Source organism: Oncorhynchus clarkii, chromosome 5 (genome assembly GCF_045791955.1).
Source record: "Oncorhynchus clarkii lewisi isolate Uvic-CL-2024 chromosome 5, UVic_Ocla_1.0, whole genome shotgun sequence".
Classification (NCBI taxonomy): Eukaryota; Metazoa; Chordata; class Actinopteri; order Salmoniformes; family Salmonidae; genus Oncorhynchus; species Oncorhynchus clarkii.
In genome coordinates, this window is record NC_092151.1 from 16,469,587 (window position 1) to 16,496,831 (window position 27,245).

A 27,245-nucleotide genomic window follows, 5' to 3' on the forward strand; every position below is an offset into this window, starting at 1 on the left:
TGTGTGTGTGTGTTACTCCATCCTTCCATCCCCTCTGATACTCCTAGGGCTCTGTGTCTGTCTGTTTGTACGTGCGTGTTGTGCGTGTGTGTGTTACTCCAGCCGTCCACCCCCTCTGATACTCCTAGGGCTCTGTGTCTGTCCGTCTGGCAGTAGAACATTGACAGTGTAGCTGATCTTCTTCGACTGCAGCACGCTGTAGGTGTTGTCAAAACGCAGCACGTCTACACACAGGACACAATACAGAATTACTACTATGTATCTGTCTGGCTGTATGTGTGTATATGTCTGGCTGTATGTGTGTATATGTCTGGCTGTATGTGTGTATATGTCTGGCTGTATGTGTGGATATGTCTGGTTGTATATGTGGATATGTCTGGTTGTATGTGTGGATATGTCTGGTTGTATGTGTGTATATGTCTGGTTGTATGTGTGTATATGTCTGGCTGTATGTGTGTATATGTCTGGTTTTATATGTGTATATGTCTGGTTGTATGTGTGGATATGTCTGGTTGTATGTGTGTATATGTCTGGTTGTATGTGTGTATATGTCTGGTTGTATGTGTGTATATGTCTGGTTGTATGTGTGGATATGTCTGGTTGTATGTGTGGATATGTCTGGTTGTATGTGTGTATCTGTCTGGTTTTATATGTGTATATGTCTGGTTGTATGTGTGGATATGTCTGGTTGTATGTGTGTATATGTCTGGTTGTATGTGTGTATATGTCTGGTTGTATGTGTGGATATGTCTGGTTGTATGTGTGGATATGTCTGGTTGTATGTGTGTATATGTCTGGCTGTATGTGTGTATATGTCTGGTTTTATATGTGTATCTGTCTGGTTGTATGTGTGGATATGTCTGGTTGTATGTGTGCATATGTCTGGTTGTATGTGTGTATATGTCTGGTTGTATGTGTGTATCTGTCTGGTTGTATGTGTGGATATGTCTGGTTGTATGTGTGTATATGTCTGGTTTTATATGTGTATATGTCTGGTTGTATGTGTGGATATGTCTGGTTGTATGTGTGTATATGTCTGGTTGTATGTGTGTATATGTCTGGTTGTATGTGTGTATCTGTCTGGTTGTATGTGTGGATATGTCTGGTTGTATGTGTGTATATGTCTGGTTGTATGTGTGTATATGTCTGGTTGTATGTGTGTATCTGTCTGGTTGTATGTGTGGATATGTCTGGTTGTATGTGTGGATATGTCTGGTTGTATGTGTGTATCTGTCTGGTTTTATATGTGTATATGTCTGGTTGTATGTGTGGATATGTCTGGTTGTATGTGTGTATATGTCTGGTTGTATGTGTGTATATGTCTGGTTGTATGTGTGGATATGTCTGGTTGTATGTGTGGATATGTCTGGTTGTATGTGTGTATATGTCTGGCTGTATGTATGTATATGTCTGGCTGTATGTGTGTATATGTCTGGTTGTATGTGTGGATATGTCTGGTTGTATGTGTGTATCTGTCTGGTTTTATATGTGTATCTGTCTGGTTGTATGTGTGGATATGTCTGGTTGTATGTGTGCATATGTCTGGTTGTATGTGTGTATATGTCTGGTTGTATGTGTGTATATGTCTGGTTTTATATGTGGATATGTCTGGTTGTATGTGTGGATATGTCTGGTTGTATATGTGGATATGTCTGGTTGTATGTGTGGATATGTCTGGTTGTATGTGTGTATATGTCTGGTTGTATGTGTGTATATGTCTGGTTGTATGTGTGTATATGTCTGGTTTTATATGTGTATATGTCTGGTTGTATGTGTGGATATGTCTGGTTGTATGTGTGTATATGTCTGGTTGTATGTGTGTATATGTCTGGTTGTATGTGTGTATCTGTCTGGTTTTATATGTGTATCTGTCTGGTTGTATGTGTGTATCTGTCTGGTTTTATATGTGTATCTGTCTGGTTGTATGTGTGGATATGTCTGGATGTATGTGTGTATCTGTCTGGCTGTATGTGTGTATCTGTCTGGCTGTATGTGTGTATCTGTCTGGCTGTATGTGTGTATCTGTCTGGTTGTATGTGTGTATATGTCTGGTTGTATGTGTGTATATGTCTGGTTGTATGTGTGTATATGTCTGGCTGTATGTGTGTATATGTCTGGCTGTATGTGTGTATATGTCTAGCTGTATGTGTGTATATATCTGGCTGTATGTGTGTATATGTCTGGCTGTATGTGTGTATATGTCTGGTTGTATGTGTGTATATGTCTGGCTGTATGTGTGTATATGTCTGGCTGTATGTGTGTATATGTCTGGCTGTATGTGTGTATATGTCTGGCTGTATGTGTGTATATGTCTGGCTGTATGTGTGTATATGTCTGGTTGTATGTGTGTATATGTCTGGCTGTATGTGTGTATCTGTCTGGTTGTATGTGTGTATATGTCTGGTTGTATGTGTGTATATGTCTGGCTGTATGTGTGTATATGTCTGGTTGTATGTGTGTATATGTCTGGCTGTATGTGTGTATATGTCTGGTTGTATGTGTGTATATGTCTGGCTGTATGTGTGTATATGTCTGGCTGTATGTGTGTATATATCTGGCTGTATGTGTGTATCTGTCTGGCTGTATGTGTGTATCTGTCTGGCTGTATGTGTGTATCTGTCTGGCTGTATGTGTGTATATGTCTGGCTGTATGTGTGTATATATCTGGCTGTATGTGTGTATCTGTCTGGCTGTATGTGTGTATCTGTCTGGCTGTATGTGTGTATCTGTCTGGCTGTATGTGTGTATCTGTCTGGTTGTATGTGTGTATCTGTCTGGCTGTATGTGTGTATCTGTCTGGCTGTATGTGTGTATCTGTCTGGCTGTATGTGTGTATCTGTCTGGCTGTATGTGTGTATCTGTCTGGCTGTATGTGTGTATCTGTCTGGCTGTATGTGTGTATCTGTATAGCTGTATCTGTTAGTGTGAGTGTCTATTTGTATGTGCATGTGTATACAGTGTATTCAGGAAAGTATTCAGACCCCTTCACCTTTTCCACATTTTGTTGCATTACAGCCTTATTCTAAAATGTATTAAATAGTTTCCCCCCTCATCAATCTACACCCCATAATGACAATGCAAATTTTTTTATTTTATATATAACTGAAATATCACATTTACATAAGTATTCAGACCCTTTACTCAGTACTTTGTTGAAGCACATTTGGCAGCGATTATAGCATTGAGTGTTCTTGGGTATGACGCTACCAAGCTTGGCACACCTGTATTTGGGGAATTTCTCCCATTTTTCTCTGCAGATCCTCTCAAGCTCTGTCAGGTTGGACGGGGAGCGTCGCTGCACAGCTATTTTCAGGTCTCTCCAGAGATGTTTGATCGGGTTCAAGTCCGGCCTTTGGCTGGGCCACGCAAGGACATTCAGAGACTTGTCCCGAAGCCACTCCTGCATTGTCTTGGCTGTGTGCTTTTGGTCGTTGTCCTGTTGGAAGGTGAACCTTCGCCCCAGTCTGAGGTCCTGAGAGCTCTGAAGCAGGTCTTCAAGGATCTCTCTGTTCTTTGCTCCATTCATCTTTGCCTCGATCCTGACTAGTCTCCCAGTCCCTATCACTGAAAAACATCCCCTCAGCATGATTCAGCCCCACCATGCTTCACCATAGGGATGGTATTGGCCAGGTGATGAGCGGTGCCTTGTTTCCTCCAGATGTGGCACTTGGAATTCAATCTTGGTTTCATCAGACCAGAGAATCTTGTTTCTCATAGTTCGAAAGTTCTTTAGGTGCCTTTTGGCAAACTCCAAGCGGGCTTGTCATGTGCCTTTTACTGAGGAGTGGCTTCCGTCTGGCACTCTACCATAAAGGCCTGATTGGTGGAGTGCGGCAGAGATGAATTCCTTCTCCCATCTCCACAGAGGAACGCTGGAGTCAGAGTGAAAATCGGGTTCTTGGTCTGACCAAGGCCATTCTTCCCCGATTGCTCAGTTTGGCCGTGCGGACAGCTCTAGGAATGGTGGTCTTGGTGGCTCTAAACTTCTTCCATTTAAGAATGATGGAGGCCACTGTGTTCTTGGGGACCTTCAATACTGATGATCTTTTTTGGTACCCTTCCCCAGATCTGTGCCTCGACACAATCCTGTCTCAGAGCTCAACGGACAATTCCTTCGACCTCATGGCTTGGTTTTTGCTGACATGCAACTGTCAACTGTGGGACCTTATATAGACAGGTGTGTGCTTTTACAAATCATGTCCAATCAATGGATTTTACCACAGGTGAACTCTCAAGGATGATCACAGGTGGACTCTCAAGGATGATCACAGGTGGACTCTCAAGGATGATCAATGGAAACAGGATGCACCTGAGCTCAATTTCAAGTCTAATAGCAAAGGGTCTGAATACTTATTTAAATGAGGTATTTCTGTTTTTTATTTTTATAAATGAGCGAAAATGTCTAAAAACTTGTTTTTGCTTTGTCAGTATGTGGTATTGTGTGCAGATTGATGAGGATTTTTATTTATTTAATCCATTTTAGTATAAGGCTGTAATGTAACAAAATGTAGAAAAAGAGAAGTGGTCTGAACATCTTTGTTTGTATGTGTTCATCTATGTGTGTGTGTGTGTATCTGTGTGTGTCTCTACCAATGTGTGTGTGTGTGTGTGTGTGTGTGTATACCACAGGAGGTTGGTGGCACCTTAATTGGGGAGGATGGACTCGTGGTAATGGCTGGAGCGGAATCAGTAGGATAGTATCAAATACATCAAACACATAGTTTGATACCATTCCATTCGCTCTGTTGCAGCCATTACTATGAGCCGTCCTCCGCTCAGCAGCCTCCATTGGTGTGTACTCACAAGTTCCAGGCTCGGGGCAGGTGAGTGAGCGGTCCTCTGGGACCATGTGTGAGTTGTAGCGTTCACTAGGCACCACCTGCAGCATGTCCCCCACCTTCTGAGCCCCACCCCCCTCCTGGGTCCGCATGAACACCCCAAAGCCTATGTCTGCCCCATCACTGGCAAACTGCCACCTAGAGAGGAGAGGGTGGAGGAGGAGATGAAGGGAGAAGGGGGAGGAGGAGAGGGAGAGAGGAATGGAGGGATGTGGGGAGATAGAGGGAAGGAGGAAGGAAGATGGACGAGAAGAGAGGAGGGGAGGTGTTACTCCACGTGACATCTTTACCAGGGCTGCATCTCAATAGTGTAAAGTGGCTTCCTCTCCTTCATCTGCACTGATCTGAAATCACCACTGGGTAGGAGAAATCAATATGGAAGACACCCATGTCAGTTTGGGGTCAGGGTTTAACTCTAGTGTGTTTGGTCAGACTTAAAGCTGGAATCCTTAATGGTGAAACTGCCACGTCCGTTTGGGATATTACAACAACAAAGAAGTTATGCAAACAACAAACACTGTTGTTTTCCCTCAGGCATCATTGCATGAGAGATAGAACACAATAAGTACTGCAGATTTTTTGTTTGTTTCAGCAACAAAAACAACAAAGGCGAACAGTAACACTGTTTCACCTTATGCGGATTTCAGCTTTAAGGTCAAAGATTACAGCCAGGTTTGGGAGGTAAGGTAAGGGTTAGAGGTCAGTTGTCAGGGTTAAAGGTTGGTTACCTGAGGATGCTGCTGGGGGTGGTGATGTCATACTCCAGTGTGAAGGCGGAGCCTCGGCTGATGGTCACACTGTTGTCGTACTGGACCTTGACCATATTGTCCTGAACATAGTACGACCTGGGCACCGTACCGCCGTAGTTTATCTACCACCACAACACACACATCAATTCCTGCACATGCACAAACACACACACACAAACATCTCTCTCTCTCTCTCTCTCTCTCTCTCTCTCTCTCTCTCTCTCTCTCTCTCTCTCTCTCTCTCTCTAACGATGTGTAAAGGGAGAATAGATCAACATTAATATGGGTTGTATTTACAATGGTATTTGTTCTTCACTGGCTGCCCTTTTCTTGTGGCAACAGGTCACAAATCTTGCTGCTGTGATGGCAAACTAAAGTATTTCACCCAATAGATATGGGAGTTTATCAAAATTGGATTTGTTTTTCGAATTCTTTGTGGGTCTGTGTAATCTGAGGCAAATATGTGTCTCTAATATGGTCATACATTTGGCAGGAGGTTAGGAAGTGCAGCTCAGTTTCCACCTCATCTTGTGGGCAGTGTGCACATAGCCTGTCTTCTCTTGAGAGCCAGGTCTGCCTATGGCGGCTTCTCTCAATAGCAAGGCTATAGCAAGAGTCTGTGGTCACTAAAGATCCCATGGCACTTATCGTAAGAGTAGGGGTGTTAACCCCGGTGTCCTGGCTAAATTCCCAATCTGACCATCAAGGTCACCTAATCATCCCCAGCTTCCAATTGGCTCATTCATCCCCCTCCTCTCCCCTGTAACTATTCCCCAGGTTGTTGCTGTAAATGAGAATGTGTTCTCAGTCAACTTACCTGGTAAAATAAGGGTTAAATAAAACAACAACAAAAAACACTTATTGCTTTCCTTAATTCTGGGTCAGTCACAGTGGACAGGTATTCTGCCACGGTGTACTCTCTGTTCAGGGCCAAATAGCATTCTAGTTTGCTCTGTTTTTTGGTAAATTCTTTCCAATGTGTCAAGTAATTATCTTTTTGTTTTCTCATGATTTGGTTGGGTCTAATTGTGTTGCTGAGCTGGGGCTCTGTGGGGTCTCTTTGTGAACAGAGCCCCAGGACCAGCTTGCTTAGGGGACTATTCTCCAGGTTCATCTCTCTGTAGGTGATGGCTTTGTTATGGAAGGTTTGGGAATCGCTTTCTTTTAGGTGGTTGTAGAATTTAAAAGCTATTTTCTGGTATCAGCATAGTTCTGCTCTGCATTTGGTGTTTTACGTTGTACAAGGAGGATATTTTATTATCAAAATAATGCATGCAGTCTCAATTTGGTGTTTGTCCCATTTTGTGAATTCTTGGTTGGTGAGCGGACCCCAGACCTCACAACCATAAAGGGCAATGGGTTCTTTAACTGATTCAATTATTTTTAGCCAAATCTTAATTGGATGTCAAATTTGATGTTCCTTTTGTTGGCGTAGAAGTCCCTTCTTGCCTTGTCTCTCAGATCGTTCACAGCTTTGTGGAAGTCCTCGCTCCCTCCCTCCATCTTTCTCACCATGGTTCGACAGCGAGGGTCACCATCAGGGTCAGTAAGGGTTCCTCCGTACGCCACCGGGAGTTGCTCCGGGTCAATGTGCTTAAGTAACACCTCCTGCCAGTTAGCTAGAGACGGAGAGAGGGGGAAAAGAGAGAGAAAGACAGGGGAGGTTTAAAAGTTTGTTACAGCTGTACACTTGGCCCACCACCACCTGATGTGAGAAGTGACATCTCAAAACGATACAGACCAGGGCTCTCCAACCCTGTTCCTGGACAGCTACCCTCCTGTAGGTTTTTGCTCCAACTGTTGTTACTACCTGTTGTAACTAACCTGATTCAGCTTATCAACCAATTAGATTAGGGTTGGAGTAGAAATCTACAGGACGGTAGCTCTCCAGGAACAGGGTAGAAGAGCCGTGGACTAGACAGACACATACCATATCAAAGAGCAATATTAGGTGATATTTTCTCATTTACAGAAACCATATTCCAATAGTCCATATTGATAAGAAAAATACCTCACATATACTGTACCTGCTCCCTAGCGTGTAGTATATATAGGAACACAGTACTCACATCCCAGAATGATGATCTTGTGACGTGTCTCTTCACTCAGGAAGTGTTTGACCAGGTTGTAGGCCATCGGGAATAGCTTAGGAGCTGCAGGGAGAGAGAGGCACTATAAATACACACCCGGACGCACGCACAACACAGGAGGCTGCTGAGGGGAGGACGGCTCAAAATAATTCTGCTCCAGCCATTACCACAAGCCTGACCTCCCCAATTAAGGTGCCACCAACCTCCCGTGACATTTTATTGACATAGATATTGTAAGACATAGATCGTAAGACATAGATACCACACACACACACACACACACACACACACACACACACACACACACACACACACACACACACACACACACACACACACACACACACACACACACACACACACACACACACACACACACACACACACACACACACACACACACGCAGAATCTCGATGACTCACTCTTGATGAGAAACACCCTCTTGAGTCCTTCAGGATAGTTCTCCTCAAACATGGTAAGAATCTGCAACAGTATTAGCGAGGGACAGCCAGCCAGCCAACAGACAGACAACAGCCAGCCATACAATGGCCACACAGACAGACAGCCAGCAAGACAGACAACAGCCAGCCAGACAGACAACAGCCAGCCAGACAGACAACAGCCAGCCACACAGACAACAGCAAGCCAGACAGACAGACAACAGCCAGCCAGACAACAGCCAGCCAGACAGACAACAGCCAGCCACACAGACAACAGCCAGCCACACAGACAACAGCCAGCCAGACAGACAACAGCCAGCCAGACAGACAACAGCCAGCCATACAATGGCCACACAGACAGACAGCCAGCCAGACAGACACTTTGTTTTTCAGACATGTCTATTCATGATGGTCTCACCCATAGAGATGCATAAACACTAAAAGATGAGGGTTCCCCAAGGGATCTTTAGGAAGGGTGATGGTTCTATGTGGAGCCATAATTACTCAAACCCTTTTAATTCTGTTCTTCAATGGTTCTTTAAAGTTCACAAAAGGGTTCTTTGCTCTTTTAGTGATAATTAAATGTAGGCGAGGTGGCTCATTAGAATATATATAATATAATATGACTGACCAGAATAAAAACCTGTATGTTTCTTCTACAGGATCTACAAAGAACCTTTCAGATTGAGAAAGATTGAGAAATTCATAAAAATCCAAATAACTTCCCACATCTTCATTGTAAAGGGTTTAAACACTGTTTCCCATGCGTGTTCAATGAACCATAAACAATTAATGAACATGCACCTGTGGAACAGTAGTCAAGACACTAACAGCTTACAGATGGTAGGCAATTAAGGTCACAGTTATGAAAACTTAGGACACTAAAGAGGACTTTCTACTGACTCTGAAAAACACCAAAAGAAAGATGCCCAGGGTCCCTGCTCATCTGCGTGAATGTGCCTTAGGCATGCTGCAAGGAGAAATGAGGACTGCAGATGTGGCCAGGGCAATACATTTCAATGTCCATACTGTGAGATGCCTAAGACAGCACTACAGGGAGACAGGACGGACAGCTGATCGTCCTCGCAGTGGCAGATCACGTGTAACAACACCTGCACAGGATCGGTACATCCGAACATCACACCTGCGGGACAGGTACAGGATGGCAACAACAACTGCCCAATTTACACCAGGAACACACAATCCCTCCATCAGTGCTCAGACTGTCCTCAATAGGCTGAGAGAAGCTGGATTGAGGGCTTGTAGACCTGTTGTACGGCAGGTCCTCACCAGACAACACTGGCAACAACGTCGCCTATGGGCACAAACCCACCGTCGCTGGACCAGACAGGACTGTCAAAAGGGGCTCTTCACTGTCTCACCAGGGGTGATGGTCGGATTCGCGTTTATCGTCGATGGAATGAGCGTTACACCGAGGCCTGTACTCTGGAGTGGGATCGATTTGGAGGTGGAGGGTCCGTCATGGTCTGGGACGGTGTGTCGCAGCATCATCGGATTGAGCTTGCTGTCATTGCAGGCAATCTCAATGCTGTGTGTTACAGGGAAGACATCCTCCTCCCTCATGTGGTATCCTTCCTGCAGGCTCATCCTGACATGACCCTCCAGCATGACAATGCCACCAGCCATACTGCTTGTTCTGTGTGTGATTTCCTGCAAGACAGAAATGTCAGTGTTCTGCCATGGCCAGCGAAGAGCCTGGATCTAAATCCCATTGAGTACGTCTGGGACCTGTTGGTTCGGAGGGTGAGGGCTAGGACTATTTCCCCCCCAGAAATGTCTGGGAACTTGCAGGTGCCTTGGTGGAAGAGCGGGGTATCATCTCACAGCAAGAGCTGGCAAATCTGGTGCAGTCCTTGAGGAGGAGATGCACTGCAGTACTTAGTGCAGCTGGTGGTCACACCAGATACTGACTGTTACTTTTGATTTTGACCCCCCCTTTGTTCAGGGACACATTATTCAATTTCTGTTAGTCACATGTCTGTGGAACTTGTTCAGTTTATGTCTCAGTTGTTGAATCTTGTTATGTTCAAACAAATATTTACACGTGTTAAGTTTGCTTTAAATAAATGCAGTTGACAGTGAGAGGATGTTTCTTTTTTTGCTGAGTTTAGAACCCTACTACATAACGTTTCCATAAAGAACCATAAAACAGGGTTCTATATAACCCCAAAAGGGTTGTAACCATAGCAGAATCCGTTTTTGGTGCTATATAGAACCTTTTTTAATGATTCTTTATAGAACCTTGGGAAAGGGTTCTTTATAACACCATACAGGTTCCATTTAGAACATGATGGGCATGGTTCTTTATTAAACCTTCAAAAAAGGGTTGTATATAGCACCAAAAAGGGTGCTGCTATGGTTACAAGCCAAAGAACCCATATCTGGTACTATTTAGAACCATTATGTGTATATATTATGTTCTAATCTATTTAATTCAGTGGGCTCACCTCTCCATAGGCCTCTAAAGCAGGCTTCCACAGGTGCTTCAGGCCCAGTCCCTCACAGTCATAGATCAGGGTTATCGTCTCCACATTAACGCCCAACTGAGAGAGGGAGAAGGAGAGGAGGTGGGGAGGGATGGGGAGGGGAGAGAGAGAGCGAGAGAGAGTGAAAAAGGGGTGGGGGATATTTTTAGAGCGTTTTAAGTCAAACCTCTCGTTCTTCTATATAATAATAATAATAATAATAACAATATTATACACCATTTAGCAGACACTTTTATCCAAAGCGTCTTACAGTCATGGGTGCATACATTTTATGCACGGGTGGCCCTAGCGGGAATCAAACCCACAACTCTTGGTGTTGCAAAAATCTCTTTAATGAATGTCTGTCTGTACTGTCTCTGGCACTCTAATAAATAAAGCCTTATCTTATTGAATATATATGTAATAAATCATACTCAGTCAAAGCTTCTCTGTCTGCTTCTGGCACTCTGAGATTAGAATAAAGGCCTGTCATACTGTAATACATATTCCACATTTTGTGTGATACATTCAAAATCGATTAAATATATATATTTTCTCCCTCATCTACACACAATACACCATAATGACAAAGTGAAAACATGTTTTTAGAAATGTTTGAAAACGTATTGAAAGAATCTCATCTACATACACTACAAGGCCAAAAGTATGTGGACATCGCTTCAAATGAGGAAATTTGGCAATTTCAGCCACATCTGTTGCTTACAGGTATATAAAACTGAGCACACAGCCATGCTATCTCCATAAACAAACATTTGCAGTAGAATGGCCTAATCAATGTGGCATCATCATAGGATGCCACCTTTCCAACAAGTCAGTTTGTCAAATTTCTGCCCTGCTAGAGCTGCCATGGTTAACAGTAAGTGCTGTTATTGTGAAGTGGAAACGTCTAGGAGCAACAACGACTCAGCCGCGAAGTGATAGGCCACACAAGCTCACAGAACTGGACTGCCGAGTGCTGAAGCGCTAGGTGCATAAAAATCATCTGTCCTCAGTTACAACACTCACTACCGAGTTCCAAACTGCCTCTGGAAGCAGTGTCAGCACAAGAACTGTTCGTTAGGAGCTGAAATGGGTTTCCATGGGAAAGCAGCCACACACAAGCCTAAGATCACCATGCGCAATGCCAAGTGTCGGCTGGAGTGGTGTAAAGCTAGCAGCCCGTTAGTTGAAGTGAATGGAAATCTTAACCCTACAGGATACAATTACATTTTAGACGATTCTGTGCTTCCAACTTTGTGGCAACAGTTTCGGTAAGGCCCTTTCCTGTTTAAGCATGACAATGCACCTGTGCACAAAGCGAGGTCCATACAGAAATGGTTTGCGAGATCTGTGTGGAAGAACTTGACTAGCCTACAAAGTGCCCTGACCTCAATCCCATCAAACACATTTGGGATGAATTGGAACACCGACTGCGAGCCAGCCCTAATCGCCCAACACCAGTGCCCAACCTCACTAATGCTCTTGTGGCTGAATGGAAGCAAGTCCCCTCAGCAACGTTCCAACATCTAGTGGAAAGCCTATTGCAGCAAAGGTGGGACCAACTCCGTATTAATACCCATGATTTTGTAATGAGATGTTCGAAGAGCAGGTGTCCCCATTGTATTTTAGGTTATTGTCCTGCTGAAAGGTGAATTTGTCTCCTAGTGTCTGTTGGAAAGCAGACTGAACCAGGTTTTTCCTCTAAGATTCTGCATGTGCTTAGCTCTATTCAGTTTCTTTTTAACCTAAATACTCCCTTGTCCTTGCCGATGACAAGCATAATCATAACATGATGCAGCCACCACTATGCTTGAAAATATGAAGAGTGGTACTCAGTGATGTATTGTGTTCGAGTCACCCCAAATATAATGCTTTGTATTCAGGACCAAACGTTCATTGCTTTGCCACATTCTTTGCAGTACTTTAGTGCCTAGTTGCAAACAGGAAGCATGTTTTGGAATATTTTTATTCTGTATATGTTTCTTTCTTTTCAATCTGTCAATTAGGTTAGAATTGTCGAGTAACTACAATGTTGTTGATCCATTGTCAGTTTTCTCCTATCATAGCCATTAAACTGTTTTAAAGTCACCACTGATCTCAATGGCCGAAATCCCTGAGCAGTTTCTTTCCTCTCAAGCAACTGAGCAAGGAAGGACACCTGTTTCTTTGTAGTGATTGGGTGTATTGATACACCATCCAAAGTGCAATTAATAGCTCAATGGAATATTCAATGTCTACTTTTTATTTGTACCCAACTACAAATAGGTGCCCTTCTTTGCGAGGCACTGGAAAACCTCCCTTGTCTTTGTGGTTGAGTTGGTATTTAAAATTCACTGTTTGTCTGAAGGATCTTACAGATGAACTGTATGTGTGGGGTGTAGAGATGAGGTAGTCATTCAGAAATCATGTTAAACAGTATTACTGCACACAAAGTGAGTCCATGCAACTTATTATGTGACTTGTTAAGCACATTTTTACTCCTGATTGTATATAGGCTTGCCATAAAAAAAAGGGGTTGAATACTTTTTGATCCAAGACATTTTAGCTTTTCATTTGTAATTCATTTGTCAAAATGAAAAACAAAATACGTAATTCCACTTTGACATTGTGGGGTATTGTGTGTAGGCCCGTGACAAAAACATCTAAATGTAATATATTTTATATTCAGGCTGTAAAACAAATAAATGTGGAAAAAGTCCAGGAGTGTGAATGCTTTCTGAAGGCACCGTTTGTGTTCAATTCTGTTAATATTGTCATACATATAAAAGCATGGTAGTTCAAAGTGTACCTTCTCTGTCTGTTTCTGACACTCTCTGCGGAGCATCTCTGTGTCTCTGATCTTGGTCCTCATGAAGTCCTGTTTGGTGCAGGACAGCAGCAGACCTTTGGGGTCCAGGGGCCCAATGACATCGTACCAGATGGGACTTCCCTCGAGGTCGTACCCACACATCCCCCCGGACACATACCGTTCGATCACCTGGGGAACCACATCATACAGTCAGACCCGGCGCCAGTACGAATCAGTTGGACAGGCCTTTGATTACCATAGGCAGGCCCGTTTTTTTTAAGTTTGGGGAAGCTTACAATTTATCCTACCTTTTCTACCGATCTGCATGCCAGTTATGAATATGTACATAGAGTTGAAGTTTATATACACCTTAGCCAAATACATTTAAACTCCGTTGTTCACAATTTTCTGACATTTAATCTTGGTAAAAATTCCCTGTCTTAGGTCAGTTTCACATTTTAATAATGTGAAATGTCAGAACAATAGTAGAGAGAATGATTTATTTCAGCTGTTATTTCTTTCATCACATTCCCAGTGGGTCAGTATTTGGTAGCATTGCCTTTAAATAGTTTAACTTGGGTCAAACGTTTCGGGTAGCCTTCCACAAGCTTCCCACAATAAGTCGGGTGAATTTTGTCCCATTCCTCCTGACAGAGCTGGTGTAACTGAGTCAGGTTTGTAGGCCTCCTTGCTCGCACACGTCTTTTAATTTCTACCCACAAATGTTCTATAGGATTGAGGTGAGGGCTTTGTGATGGCCACTCCAATACCTTGACTTTGTTGTCCTTAAGCCATTTTACCACAACTTTGGAAGTATGCTTGGGGTCATTGTCCATTTGGAAGACCCATTTGCGACCAAGCTTTAACTTCCTGACTGGTGTCTTGAGATGTTGCTTCAATATATCCACATAATTTTCCTGCCTCATGATCCCATCTATTTTGTGAAGTGCACCAGTCCCTCCTGCAGGCAAAGCACCCCCACAACATGATGCTGCAGCTTGCAAGCCTCCCCTTTTTCTTCCAAAAAAAACACAATCTTTATCCCCATGTGCAGTTGCAAACCGTAGTCTGGCTTTTTTATGGCGGGCGGTTTAGAGCAGTGGCTTCTTCCTTGCTGAGCGGCCTTTCAGGTTATGTCGATATAGGACTCGTTTTACTGTGGATATAGATACTTTTGTACCTGTTTCCTCCAGCATCTTAACAAGGTCCTTTGCTGTTGTTCTGTGATTGATTTGCACTTTCGCACCAAAGTACGTTCATATCTAGGAGACAGAACGCATCTCCTTCCTGAGCGGTATGACGGCTGCGTGGTCCCATGGTGTTTATACTTGCGTACTATTGTTTGTACAGATGAACGTGGTACCTTCAGGCATTTGGAAATTGCTCCCAAGGATGAACCAGTCTTGTGGAGGTCTACACATTTGTTTTCTGAGGTCTTGGCTGATTTCTTTTGATTTACCCATGATGTCAAGCAAAGAGGCACTGAGTTTGAAGGTAGGCCTTGAAATACATCCACAGGTACACCTCCAATTGACTCAAATGATGTCAATTAGCCTATCAGAAGCTTCTAAAGCCATTACATAATTTTCTGGAATTTTCCAAGCTGTTTAAAGGCACAGTCAACTTAGTGTAAGTAAACTTCTGGCCCACTGGAATTGTGATACAGTGAATTATAAGTGAAATAATATCTGTAAACAATTGGAAAAATGACTTGTGTCATGCACAAAGTAGATGTTCTAACCGACTTGCAAAGACTATAGTTTGTTTACAAGACATTTTTGGAGTGGTTGAAAAACAAGTTTTAATGACTCCAACCTAAGTGCATGTAAACTTCCCACTTCAACTGCATGCACATTATCATGGAACAGTTTCATTTCAATAATAACATTTTAGTTTCTGAAAATCATTGTCACGTGGTTAATCATAACACTCTTAAGTAAAATTAATCTATGGCGAGAGCACTAGCCTCTGCCATATGGACATATTGATACATTGTGATCCATTGGCGGCTAAAGAAATGAGCATGGAACTCAGGGATAGCCTATAGATCAATGCAGCAGTAGTCCTATAACGTCCTTCATCAACTAAGTAAAATAAATAGACCTAAACTGGACAACTAAAATCAGAAGAAAATATCCTTTGAATCACATTCAGCTCTCTTCACCTGTCTGCCTCCCATTATATATGTCTTAACTTGAGCTATTGCTAGTGAAATTCAGCATTGTATCAAATTATCACAGGGTCTGGCCCGAAGCTGTCCTAACAAATTTGCAACAATGTATCAACTAGCCTAGCCAACTAGCCTGGAACAGAAAGCTGTGTTTTAGGATGTTTTCACTGGATATATGGGATCATCAGATCATGATATTTTACTAATTCACACCCAGGCTTGGTGATTATCGAGGCCGGGAGTGTTGACAAGATTTTTTAAATGCTGAGGAATTATCAGTGGCAACGGGTATAAAAAACAGACTTTGTTGACTTTGTGAGGCGAAGAAAAAATGTGTTGTGTATGTGGAGAGTTAAGACAGAAATAAGACATTGCCAAATGGGCACTTTCCTAAATATGCATTCTGGAGACGCACCATATCTTCACCACACCCCCCTTCCCCTTTCCTTCATGCAACATTTTAAATTATACTCACAACACATTATCTTATCACATTTTTTAGACCGTTTTCACTGACAGACAGAATTCAATCAGCTAGACCTTTTGCCAAGCACACAACCCAAATTGCGGCTTCCCAAACACACTTGTGATTTGAAACAATCCACAGCAGTTTTCTTAAAAGAAGCAAATTCTCTTTTGTGGCTAAGTCATGCTTCCTGGTGAAATATTCAGAATTATTTTATTTAGACAGGACTAATTGTACTGAACAAAAATGTAAACGCAACATGCAAGAATTTCAAATATTTTACTTACAGTTCATATAAGGAAATCAGTCAAATTAAATAAATAAATGTGGCCCTAATCTGTGGATTTCACATGACTGGTAATACAGATATGCATCTGTTAGTCACAGATACTTTAAGAAAAAAGGTAGGGGTGTGGATTAGAAAACCTGTTAGTATCTGGTGTGACCGCCATTTGCCTCATGCAGGACGACATCTTCTTCGCATAGAGTTGATTAGGCTGTTGATTGTGGCTTGTGGAATGTTGTACCACTCCTCTTCAATAGCTGTGCGAAGTTGCTGGATATCGGAGGGGACTGGACAACGCTGTCGTACACGTCAATCCAGAGCATCCCAAACGTGCTCAATGGGTGACATGTCTGGTGAGTATGCAGGCCATGGAAGAACTGGGAATTTACAGATTACAGATCCTTGTGACATGGGGCCATGCATCATCATGCTGAAACATGAGGTGAAGGCGGCGGATGAATGGCACGACGAATGGGCCTCAGGATCTCGTCACGGTATCTCTGTGCATTCAAATTACCATCGATGAAAGCAAATGTGTTCGCTGGCCGTAGCTTATGCCTGCCCATACCATAACCCCACCGCCACCATGGGGCACTCGGTTCACAACGTTGACATCAGCAAACCGCTCGCCCACACAACGCCATACACGTGATCTGTGGTTGTGAGGCCAGTTGGATGTGCTGCCAAATTCTCTAAAACAACGTTATAGGCGGTTTATGGTTGAGAAATGAACATTCAATTATCTGGCAACAGCTCTGGTGGAGATTCCTGCAGTCAGCATGCCAATTGCATGCTCCCTCAAAACTTGAGACATCTGTGGCATTGTGTTGTGTGACAAAACTGCACATTTTAGAGTGGCTTTTTGTTGTCCCCAGCACAAGCTGGACCTGTGTAATGATCATGCTGTTTAATCAGCGTCTTGATATGCCACACCTGTTAGGTGGATGAATTATCTTGGCAAATGAGAAATGCTCATTAACAGGAATGTAAACAAAATTGTGCACAACATTTTAGAGAAATAAGCTTTTTGTGCGTATAAGAAAATGCCTGGGAACTTTTATTTCAGCTCATGAAACATGGGACCAACATACAGCTCAATAAGAATTAGTAGAACTCATACAGCTCGATAAGAATTAGTAGAACTCATACAGCTCGATAAGAATTAGTAGAACTCATACAGCTCGATAAGAATTAGTAGAACTCATACAGCTCGATAAGAATTAGTAGAACTCATACAGCTCGATAAGAATTAGTAGAACTCATACAGCTCGATAAGAATTAGTAGAACTCATACAGCTCGATAACAATTAGTAGAACTCATACAGCTCGATAACAATTAGTAGAACTCATACAGCTCGATAAGAATTAGTAGAACTCATACAGTTCAATAAGAATTAGTAGAACTCATACAGCTCGATAACAATTAGTAGAGTTCATACAGCCCGATAACAATTAGTAGAACTCATACAGCCTGATAAGAATTAGTAGAACTCATACAGCTCGATAAGAATTAGTAGAACTCATACAGCTCGATAAGAATTAGTTGAACTCATACAGCTCGATAAGAATTAGTAGAACTCATACAGCTTGAGAATCAAGAGGATTTTACAACCCAGATATATTATAGTTGTTCTATTTAATTCTGTGACCATACCAATCTCTATCTGACCATGCTAGAAAGGAGGAAAGCCACACAAATGATCATAATGTGCGTTGTGTAAGATGGTAGTTTGTATCAACATCTGTGAGGTGTTATTACACTGTGTAATAACCCTGCTAGTCCTAATGGTGTAGCTGTACTCTGTCACAGGCGGAGCTGTACCTTTTCACCAGACAGACAAACACAAAGGCAGGCAGGCAGGCAGGCAGGCAGGCAGGCAGGCAGGCAGGCAGGCAGGCAAGCAGGCAGGCAGGCAGGCAGGCAGGCAGGCAGGCAGGCAGGCAGGCGGGCAGGCAGGCACACACACAGGCACACACACAGGCAGGCAGACAGGCAGACAGATAGGCAGGCAGACAAACAGAAAGGCAGGCACACACACAGGCAGACAGGCAGACAGGCAGGCAGGCAGGCAGGCAGGCAGGCAGGCAGGCAGGCAGGCAGGCAGGCAGGCACCTCAGGAGGCCTCCAGTCAGCGATGATGCTGTCTGCTTTCATGTGTTTCCTGAACTCCAGATGCTACAGAGGAGATAGAAACTCTTGTTCAGGACAGTCTTTTAGCAGTGACAGTTATGTTGAATAAAAGTTAGCTTTGAAAAGATTCAAGTGTGCGTTTTTAATGTGGGATAATGTGGAGTTCTGGATAAACACAACCTCAAGGCTTTGAACTTTGAACAAAAGGGAACACACATATAATGGAGCATTTTGGAAGCAGTGCACTCTGGGAAGGGATCAGGAGGCTTATACTGATACTTTATTATCTCCTGTGTGTGTGTGTGTGTAATAAGTAGCTTGAAGATGCAGCTCGCAGGGTTCCATATTATAATCCTCTGATGTAGAAGGGGAAAAAATCCATAGAACTAGATTGTTTCTATTAAACAATCACCATGAAGAACTTACAGACACCAGACAGTCACCTTGTTATGTCACCATCTTTATTATTACATTCTAGTCTCTCTTATCAATACAACACATGTTACTCTTTAATTACAGGGTAATGCATCATGGATACACAGTGTATATTAACATGCACATGGTAAATTGGATATGTAGACATTATTATGTCCAGTCAATAATTACAAGTCAACCTGAGGAAAGTAGCCAGTGTTTAGATATCAGAGAGTACAGGAGGACCTTGTTAGATCAACAAACACTTGAAACAGGGTCTCACCTTTCTAAGCATCGCCTCTGCTTTCTGAACATTGAAGCTTCGGGCTGGAAAAGAAGAAAAACAACACTCTTGTCATGATACAGAATAAGGCAAAACAAGATATAACATAGACAATCATTATGGCCATCCAAGCATGTACTCTCATTACCAGGCATAACATTAACACCTGCCAAATGCAGGTAGATTTATGTATTGGCAGGTAAGAACGTATTTTTGACCAGACACGGATTACATTTGCATTTGCGAATAAAAAGTCAAAAGTTAAGTCTGAACACGTGATATTTAGCTGAAAAAACTGAGTGTACATTCTGAACCTTGTTCGAAGTCAGTAGGTCACATGAGCAAGGAGCTACTGACATTTGAACATTTTAAAAATTCATGTAAAATTGTGTGAGATGAAAATTGACAAATTAAAGGTTGTGCAATGTGTAGGCCCACTGAGTGTACATTCTGAACCAAGGAGCTATTGAAATTTGAATGTAAAAAAGGTTTACAAAAAAGTGCTCCCTAACTAATTCAACTTGGAATACAAAATGCTGCTTACATTTCCACATGTTTATTAGCTTTGCAAAGCAAATTAAAGTCCATATCGTGAAAATCAGACCTGTGCAATGTTGTGCACAATTTTTCCAATATGATGACACTTATTTGGAGTCTGTGGCTCAAGTGGTTTGAAAGCTATTGAGGCTTGAAAGCGTGAATATCTGTTGAATATCCAACCTGAAACTGTCTTTACCTCGGTCAAGAGAAAGGGCTCGAGTGGCCACGTTACCAGGGTCACCTCCCGCCCTTAAAGTGGCAGCTGAACATTTTGTCCCATCTGATATTTTGGTTAAGACTCACAAAAATGAAATGAAATTGAGCAATATAGGCGAATACAATACCTTCTTACTAATACTAATTTCCTGTTAGTGAAACATTACAAAGCATTGTCATCTCTTTTTTATGTGATGTTGATGTAATTTTGGTGGGAACCTTTTTTTAACCTTTATTTAAATCAGTTTAGAACAAATTGTTATTTACAATGATGGCCTACACCAGCCAATCCCGGACGATGCTGGGCCAATTGTGCACCGCCCTATGGGACTCCCAATCACGGCCGGTTGTTATACAGCATGGATTCGAACCAGGGTGTCTGTTGTGACACCTCTAGCCCTGAGATACAGTGCCTTAGATCCGCTGCGCCACTATACCTGGTGATGTTCATGTTGTGCTGTTGAGATTGAAATGCAAGACATATTTCGCGAAAGGGAGACATAATAAATTATTATTATGCTTGAGTGAAAAAACTCACCTATGGAAATTTGGTTATGCAAATATTCCTTAAGCATACAGTATGGACCATAGAACTGTCATGGCCTTGAATTTAGGTTGGCCGATGCTATTCATATAATTAAGTGCAAATAGTGTACAGGGTACATAGTAACACCATCCAATGACAGTGAGACAGCGAATCTGACACAGTTGAATAAGCTGGATAAACGTTATTTTGTAAGGCTAAAACACAGAATGAGGGATAACGCAAATATTGATCTATTCCATCTGCCTTGAAGTAATGCCCACTACGTGGAAGAGTCAACTCATGTGGACACAAATGTGCACACACACATGATTTAATAGCTAATATTTAATGGCATACCTTGCCTGTAGTGAATGCTGAAACATTATTTGCAGAATGAGTTTTAATCTTCTACGTTATAAAAGCCCAAACCCCAATGCATGGCACCTAGTAGCTACTACAACACTGCTATGTGTGTCTAATGACATTGTTCTCACACGCCTGTGTGTACAGACAGTGAGTACACTACCATCATCCAAGTTGCAGTAATCTGGTCCCTGTGTTGTCTAATGACTATTACAGGATAGGTGTCCAGTTGCCTGCCTGGTTGTCTATGGGCTAAAGATACTGGACCTGTTCCCCTACCTGTCCACCTACCTCCATCAACAGGTCAATACACTTCCCTAAGAGACTAATAGGAAATTGAGTGCTCTATTGAATTGATCAGAGCCTTTGTCCAACCACAGAAAATAAAATAATCACACACATTCACAATGTGGCACAGAAGCTGGACAATGAAATACAGTCATAGACAGAACAGTTAACTGTTTGCTGCTTAAAACATGATTTTCTAGAACAGTGGTCGCCAACCTTTTCTGAGTCAAGATCACTTTCTTAATCAAAATGCATGCCGAGATCTACCGCTCTGATTTTTATTATGTAAGCCTATGTAACATTAACCAATTAAAAACAGTACTGTAGCAATGAGGTTTGTGCAGTAAGCTATAGGCTCATTACATTATCACCGCATTCGGGCTTTGCTTGAATTTACCTGATAATGCATTGTTGTTCGGTATATTTTTTAAAATTATATTTCAACATTTGAGGTAGGCTATATGATCACACCGGTAATAGATTCATTGTTGTATTACTTGTGAGGAACAGCTGAGTGAACATACATTTAAATGATTTACTTTTTATTTTACTGGGCTGATGATGCCTGTCTTCCAGCTGATGGTGCCTGTCTTCCAGCTGATGGTGCCTGTCTTCCAGCTGATGGTGCCTCTCTTCCAGCTGATGGTGCCTGTCTTCCAGCTGATGGTGCCTGTCTTCCAGCTGATGGTGCCTGTCTTCCAGCTGATGGTGCCTCTCTTCCAGCTGATGGTGCCTGTCTTCCAGCTGATGGTGCCTGTCTTCCAGCTGATGGTGCCTGTCTTCCAGCTGATGGTGCCTGTCTTCCAGCTGATGGTGGCTGCATTTGATGGTCAGTCTCAGCAGAGACAGCAGACTGAAGGTCCGTCTCTCAACATTCCTCCGCTGACACTGACCAAAAAGGGACACTGTCTTCCAGCTGATGGTCAGTCTCAGCAGAGACAGCAGACTGAAGGTCCGTCTCTCAGCATCCCTCCGCTCTCCCTTTCCTCCACTGACACTGACCAAAAAGGGACACTGTCTTCCAGCTGATGGTCAGTCTCAGCAGAGACAGCAGACTGAAGGTCCGTCTCTCAACATCCCTCCGCTCTCCCTTTCCTCCACTGACACTGACCAAAAAGGGACACTGTCTTCCAGCTGATAGGGAAACTCGAGTCGCACCGCATTATTGCTGCCTCATGCACAAATTCATGTTGTTACAGAGAAAGTGAAATATTCTTTGATATTTAAAAAGACCCAAGCCACTAATAATAACAACAACACAGGCCTATAGATCCACTTTCCTACTCATTCATTACTGCTGCACTGCTTGTTGAAGCGCTGAGTGGAAATAGGAAGAACGCGCATTTTATAGTTTATAAAAGTGTTGAATATAAAGTGTTGACAGTGCTGAGTAAGAACTTAAACATGAACTCACTCATAAAAACATCAGATCTTTGGTGGATGCGTTGACAGTCTCTCTCTTGTCATGGCTTTAAACGTTTTGCCAGCAGTAGGCTGCCTGAGACTAATACAAAAAATAGGAACAAGGCTTTATCGTTGGGTTTTTTACTGAAATGTTTGGCGATCGAATTGAAATGCCTTGGAAATCGACAAGTCCGGTTGGTGACCACTGTTCTGGAATATAGGTAGCCTAGTGGTTAAGAGCGTTGGGCCAGTAACTGAAAGGTCGCTAGTTTGAATTACTGAGCCGACTAGGTGAAATCTGTTGATGTGCCTTTGAGCAAGATACTTAACCCTAATTGCTCCTGTAAGTCACTCTGCTAAATTATGTAAATGTACACCAGCTTTTATAAAGATCAGGTTTGGGAAGTCATCTTATATTTAGCCTACTTTGTTTGTCCAAACCCGGTCTACTGGCTGAGTAAATATGCTCTTGTGGGCATAGGGCAGGAGGAGGAGAGGGCGCACAGTTCATCCCTATTGGTCAGGCCAGCGAGGTGCCCCATAAGCTGATGTTTACTTCCAAAACCTTATCAGAAACAAAGTGACCGAATGTCAGATGTCACCAGAGCAGAAGCCACACTGGCAGCCAGAAACGCTAGAGACCCGTCTCTAGATACACAGACATGGATGCAGTCCCCAAATCTTACTTCAGTCTTCAGCTACCTATACACAAGTTTTGGAACAATCTATGTTTCTGATTATGTAGTGGTGCATCTTTATCACACAGGTGGTTCTCTCTCTCTTCACCTCACCTCCCCTTTCATTTTCTGTGTGTGTGTGTTTCTTTATATTTATGTTCACAAATGTATTTGCTAGTATTTGTTATAGAAGGCACTGTTTCGCTCTTTTTTACAGCATTGAGGCTAATACCGGCTGGGGGAGTGGGGGGGGGGGGGGGGGGGGGGGGGGGGGGGGCTGTTTGAAGGGATCTGTATTATGTACTCTCATGTAGCCTGTAATTTTGTGTATGTGTGTATGGGGGGGTTGGGGGTAGAAGGGGCATAATATTGTTGAAAAATAAATTACTTCCTTGAAGACATGCTCCTGAACTTTGACTACTACTAAATCTCCCACTTTGGACTGGATGTGTAGTTCATAAATACAGTGGGGCAAAAAAGTATTTAGTCAGCCACCAATTGTGCAAGTTCTCCCACTTAAAAAGATGAAAGAGGCCTGTAATTTTCATCATAGGTACACTTAAACTATGACAGACAAAATGAGATTTTTTTTCTCCAGAAAATCACATTGTAGGATTTTTTATGAATTTATTTGCAAATTATGGTGGAAAATAAGTATTTGGTCACCTACAAACAAGCAAGATTTCTGGCTCTTACAGACCTATAACTTCTTCTTTAAGAGGCTCCTCTGTCCTCCACTCGTTACCTGTATTAATGGCACCTGTTTGAACTTGTTATCAGTATAAAAGACACCTGTCCACAACCTCAAACAGTCACACTCCAAACTACACTATGGCCAAGACCAATGAGCTGTCAAAGGACACCAGAAACAAAATTGTAGACCTGCACCAGGCTGGGAAGACTGAATCTGCAATAGGTAAGCAGCTTGGTTTGAAGAAATCAACTGTGGGAGCAATTATTAGGAAATGGAAGACATACAAGACCACTGATAATCTCCCTCGATCTGGGTCTCCACGCAAGATCTCACCCCGTGGGGTCAAAATGATCCCAAGAACGGTGAGCAAAAATCCCAGAACCACACAGGGGGACATAAACCTAAACTCGTCGTGTTTGGAGGACAAAGAATGCTGAGTTGCATCCAAAGAACACCATACCTACTGTGAAGCATGGGGGTGGAAACATCATGCTTTGGGGCTGTTTTTCTGCAAAGGGACCAGGACGACTGATCAGTGTAAAGGAACGAATGAATGGGGCCATGTATCGTGAGATTTTGAGTGAAAACCTCCTTCCATCAGCAAGGGCATTGAAGATGAAACGTGGCTGGGTCTTTCAGCATGACAATGATCCCAAACACACCGCCCGGGCAACGAAGGAGTGGCTTCGTAAGAAGCATTTCAAGGCCCTGGAGTGGCCTAGCCAGTCTCCAGATCTCAACCCCATAGAAAATCTTTGGAGGGAGTTGAAAGTCTGTGTTGCCCAGCAACAGCCCCAAAACAGCACTGCTCTAGAGGAGATCTGCATGGAGGAATGGGCCAAAATACCAGCAACAGTGTGTGAAAACCTTGTGAAGACTTACAGAAAACGTTTGACCTCTGTCATTGCCAACAAAGGGTATATAACAAAGTATTAAAATAAACTTTTGTTATTGACCAAATACTTATTTTCCACCATAATTTGCAAATAAATTCATTAAAAATCCTACAATGTGATTTTCTGGAGAAAAAAAATATAATTTTGTCTGTCATAGTTGAAGTGTACCTATGATGAAAATTACAGGCCTCTCTCATCTTTTTAAGTGGGAGAACTTGCACAATTGGTGGCTGACTAAATACCTTTTTGCCCCACTGTACATAATATATGAGCAGAATTACGGTCTTGCCTTTCTCACAAGAAAGCGTCTGTCATTCTGGAAGCTGTGTTGTGCCATTTTCCACTACGTGGGCCAGCCCCCTAGCAATTTGAGTTCAACCAATGAGCTTCAACCCCTCGCCATATGAGTGACAGCAAGCAAGATGCACATCATGTACACACAGCAGAGCGAGAGAGCGAACAATGTGGTGCACATATCTGCACGTATAAGACGTAGTGTAAAAGTGAACACTACTTTCAGAACTACTTGCTAAAAGGTATACAAAATAATCTCTCTAAAGTTGGACTCCATAACAGTAAAACTGCCAAGTCTGTTTGCAATCTTACAACAACATTACTTCAAATAATGAACACTTTTTGTAGGATATCAGCTGATGCTGGAGACACAGGGGAGAGTAGAAGGGGCATTATCTTAATGTTGTTTTTGTGGGGGATGCTTGTGAACATTTTAAAATGAAAAAAATATATATTGTTAAACAAATCTCCCTGCCTTCCTTAAAGACATGCTCCAAAACTTGCATTCTAAGTATTTGTTAAAGTGGCAATATGTACATTTTTGGGCGATTGTAACAGTTCCATTGCTGAGTGTGGGTTAACAATACCTCAACACCTTACACCCAATCTGATAGGAAAACTAGTGTCTCTCTGCAACAGGTAACATACGTACAAAATACTGTAAATTTACAAAAAATGTCACCACCATGAATAGGAGTCAAATATCATTTGAATACAGGGTTGTCAAAATGCCTCAAATGCCTAGGCTACCTGTGTGATTTAGCTCCCTATGGGGTCAGAGAGTGGAAAGTTATTACTCTACATTTGTCCTATGTGTTTGTCACAACATAACCTGTTCTCATATTCTTGGACAACAAGTTTCACTGTAGGGTTCACTCTCTAGGGGTCAGAGAAACTGAGAGCATGTGCTGTTGGCTAAGCCCATGTCCACTACATCAGTGAGATAATGAAGCCTTTAGGTCTACTTTTACTCAGACATAGACTACTGCATCAGCACAAATGTTTCATCCTCTTTCTATTCACGAGGAACATGGGCCTGCTTAAGTAGGAATAGAGATGTTGAAAAGCACTTTAGATAGTCCTACCCTATTTTAATTTGATCTCAGAAAAAGGAGATTTACACATGACCATCCTACCATCATATTGTAATATATGAAATTCCTGTTGCGGGTAAAACAAATACATATAAACATAACCTGCAGAAATGCAGGGTAGGACTATCTCATGTTGCTATGGGAAGAAAGAAGTCGTTTTGATTTTACCTCGGAGCCAGCGGAGCAGGTAGTGGTCATGCTGCGCGGGAAGGTCTGGGAGAACGTCCTCAAGCCGCTCCCGAAACTAGCAGCACGAGACAACACAATACTGACACAACGAACTAAATAAACAATTGTTGGGGGGGGAATTAAGGAATACACTGAATAGGCTATATGACAAAAACATTTTAGACAGTAACTTGAATAAACAGAGGCTAGAATATAGGCTACAAAGAACATAAAATGTTATAGTGGAAAGTTTATTTACCTCGGCTAAAATGTCCACCTGCTTCGGGCTGAGGTCGCCCACTCGTCTGCTCATTCTCTCTGTTACGATTTGCCGCGCAGGCGCTCCAGTAAATCACTTTCTGTGAATGACCTCCGGTGGAATTAAGTGGTCTTCACTGTCACACACACACCTCCCATGCCATTCCCCTCCCCTTCCTCCAGGTAGTCATGCGGTCACGCATGACGCCGAGGCACACTGAACCAGGACCAGCCTATCCTTCCCAAATCCTCACCTTTAACTACACTGGGGAAATGCTAAATTGACCTCAGCTCAGCTTCTAGGAGCAACTCCATCCCAGATAAATCCGAAAACAGTACAGTAACGTTAGTGATATAGAATAGTAATAACTCTCCAACAATCAAAGAATGCAATGAATACAATTATATTTTATTATGATATAATATACGCATATTTGGCATATTTTACAGGGACATTTAGCACATCTAACATCATTCCCATGCATTTTATCACATAGTTTACTGTAAAGATATGATGGTCTAGTTAGGGGCTTTGGAGATACTTTATAGTCTGCTTTGGCAGAAATGTGCCCTTGCATTACAACGGTCCTTTACAAAACAGGTATAAAAGGTTAACAAAGGAACAGATGAAGTGGATACATAGTAGGGCCTGGACAACCACTTCAAAAGGCAAAGCACCCTAACA

The 27,245-nt window shown here is 42.5% G+C and overlaps 1 protein-coding gene across 6 annotated transcripts; it reads right to left on the bottom strand.

Annotated features, from left to right (window-relative positions):
* On the bottom strand, window positions 1-26,719 carry LOC139408448 (SEC14-like lipid binding 7). 6 transcript variants are annotated; one of them, XM_071152357.1, is made up of 12 exons: window positions 26,562-26,719; window positions 26,303-26,378; window positions 19,143-19,186; window positions 18,428-18,490; window positions 13,393-13,581; window positions 10,587-10,682; window positions 8,101-8,161; window positions 7,657-7,740; window positions 7,100-7,206; window positions 5,567-5,709; window positions 4,804-4,976; window positions 1-224 (listed from the first exon to the last, which is right to left on the bottom strand). In XM_071152357.1, exons 1-12 carry the CDS (start codon window positions 26,613-26,615, stop codon window positions 94-96), a joined length of 1,221 nt encoding a protein of 406 aa, XP_071008458.1. In that variant the 5' UTR covers window positions 26,616-26,719; the 3' UTR covers window positions 1-93. The 6 variants fall into 6 exon arrangements, with proteins under 6 accessions (XP_071008458.1, XP_071008457.1, XP_071008460.1 ...); XM_071152356.1 differs by having other exon boundaries at window positions 7,037-7,206; window positions 26,562-26,688; XM_071152359.1 differs by lacking the exon at window positions 18,428-18,490 and having other exon boundaries at window positions 26,562-26,688.
* Window positions 26,720-27,245: the final 526 nt, after the last annotated feature.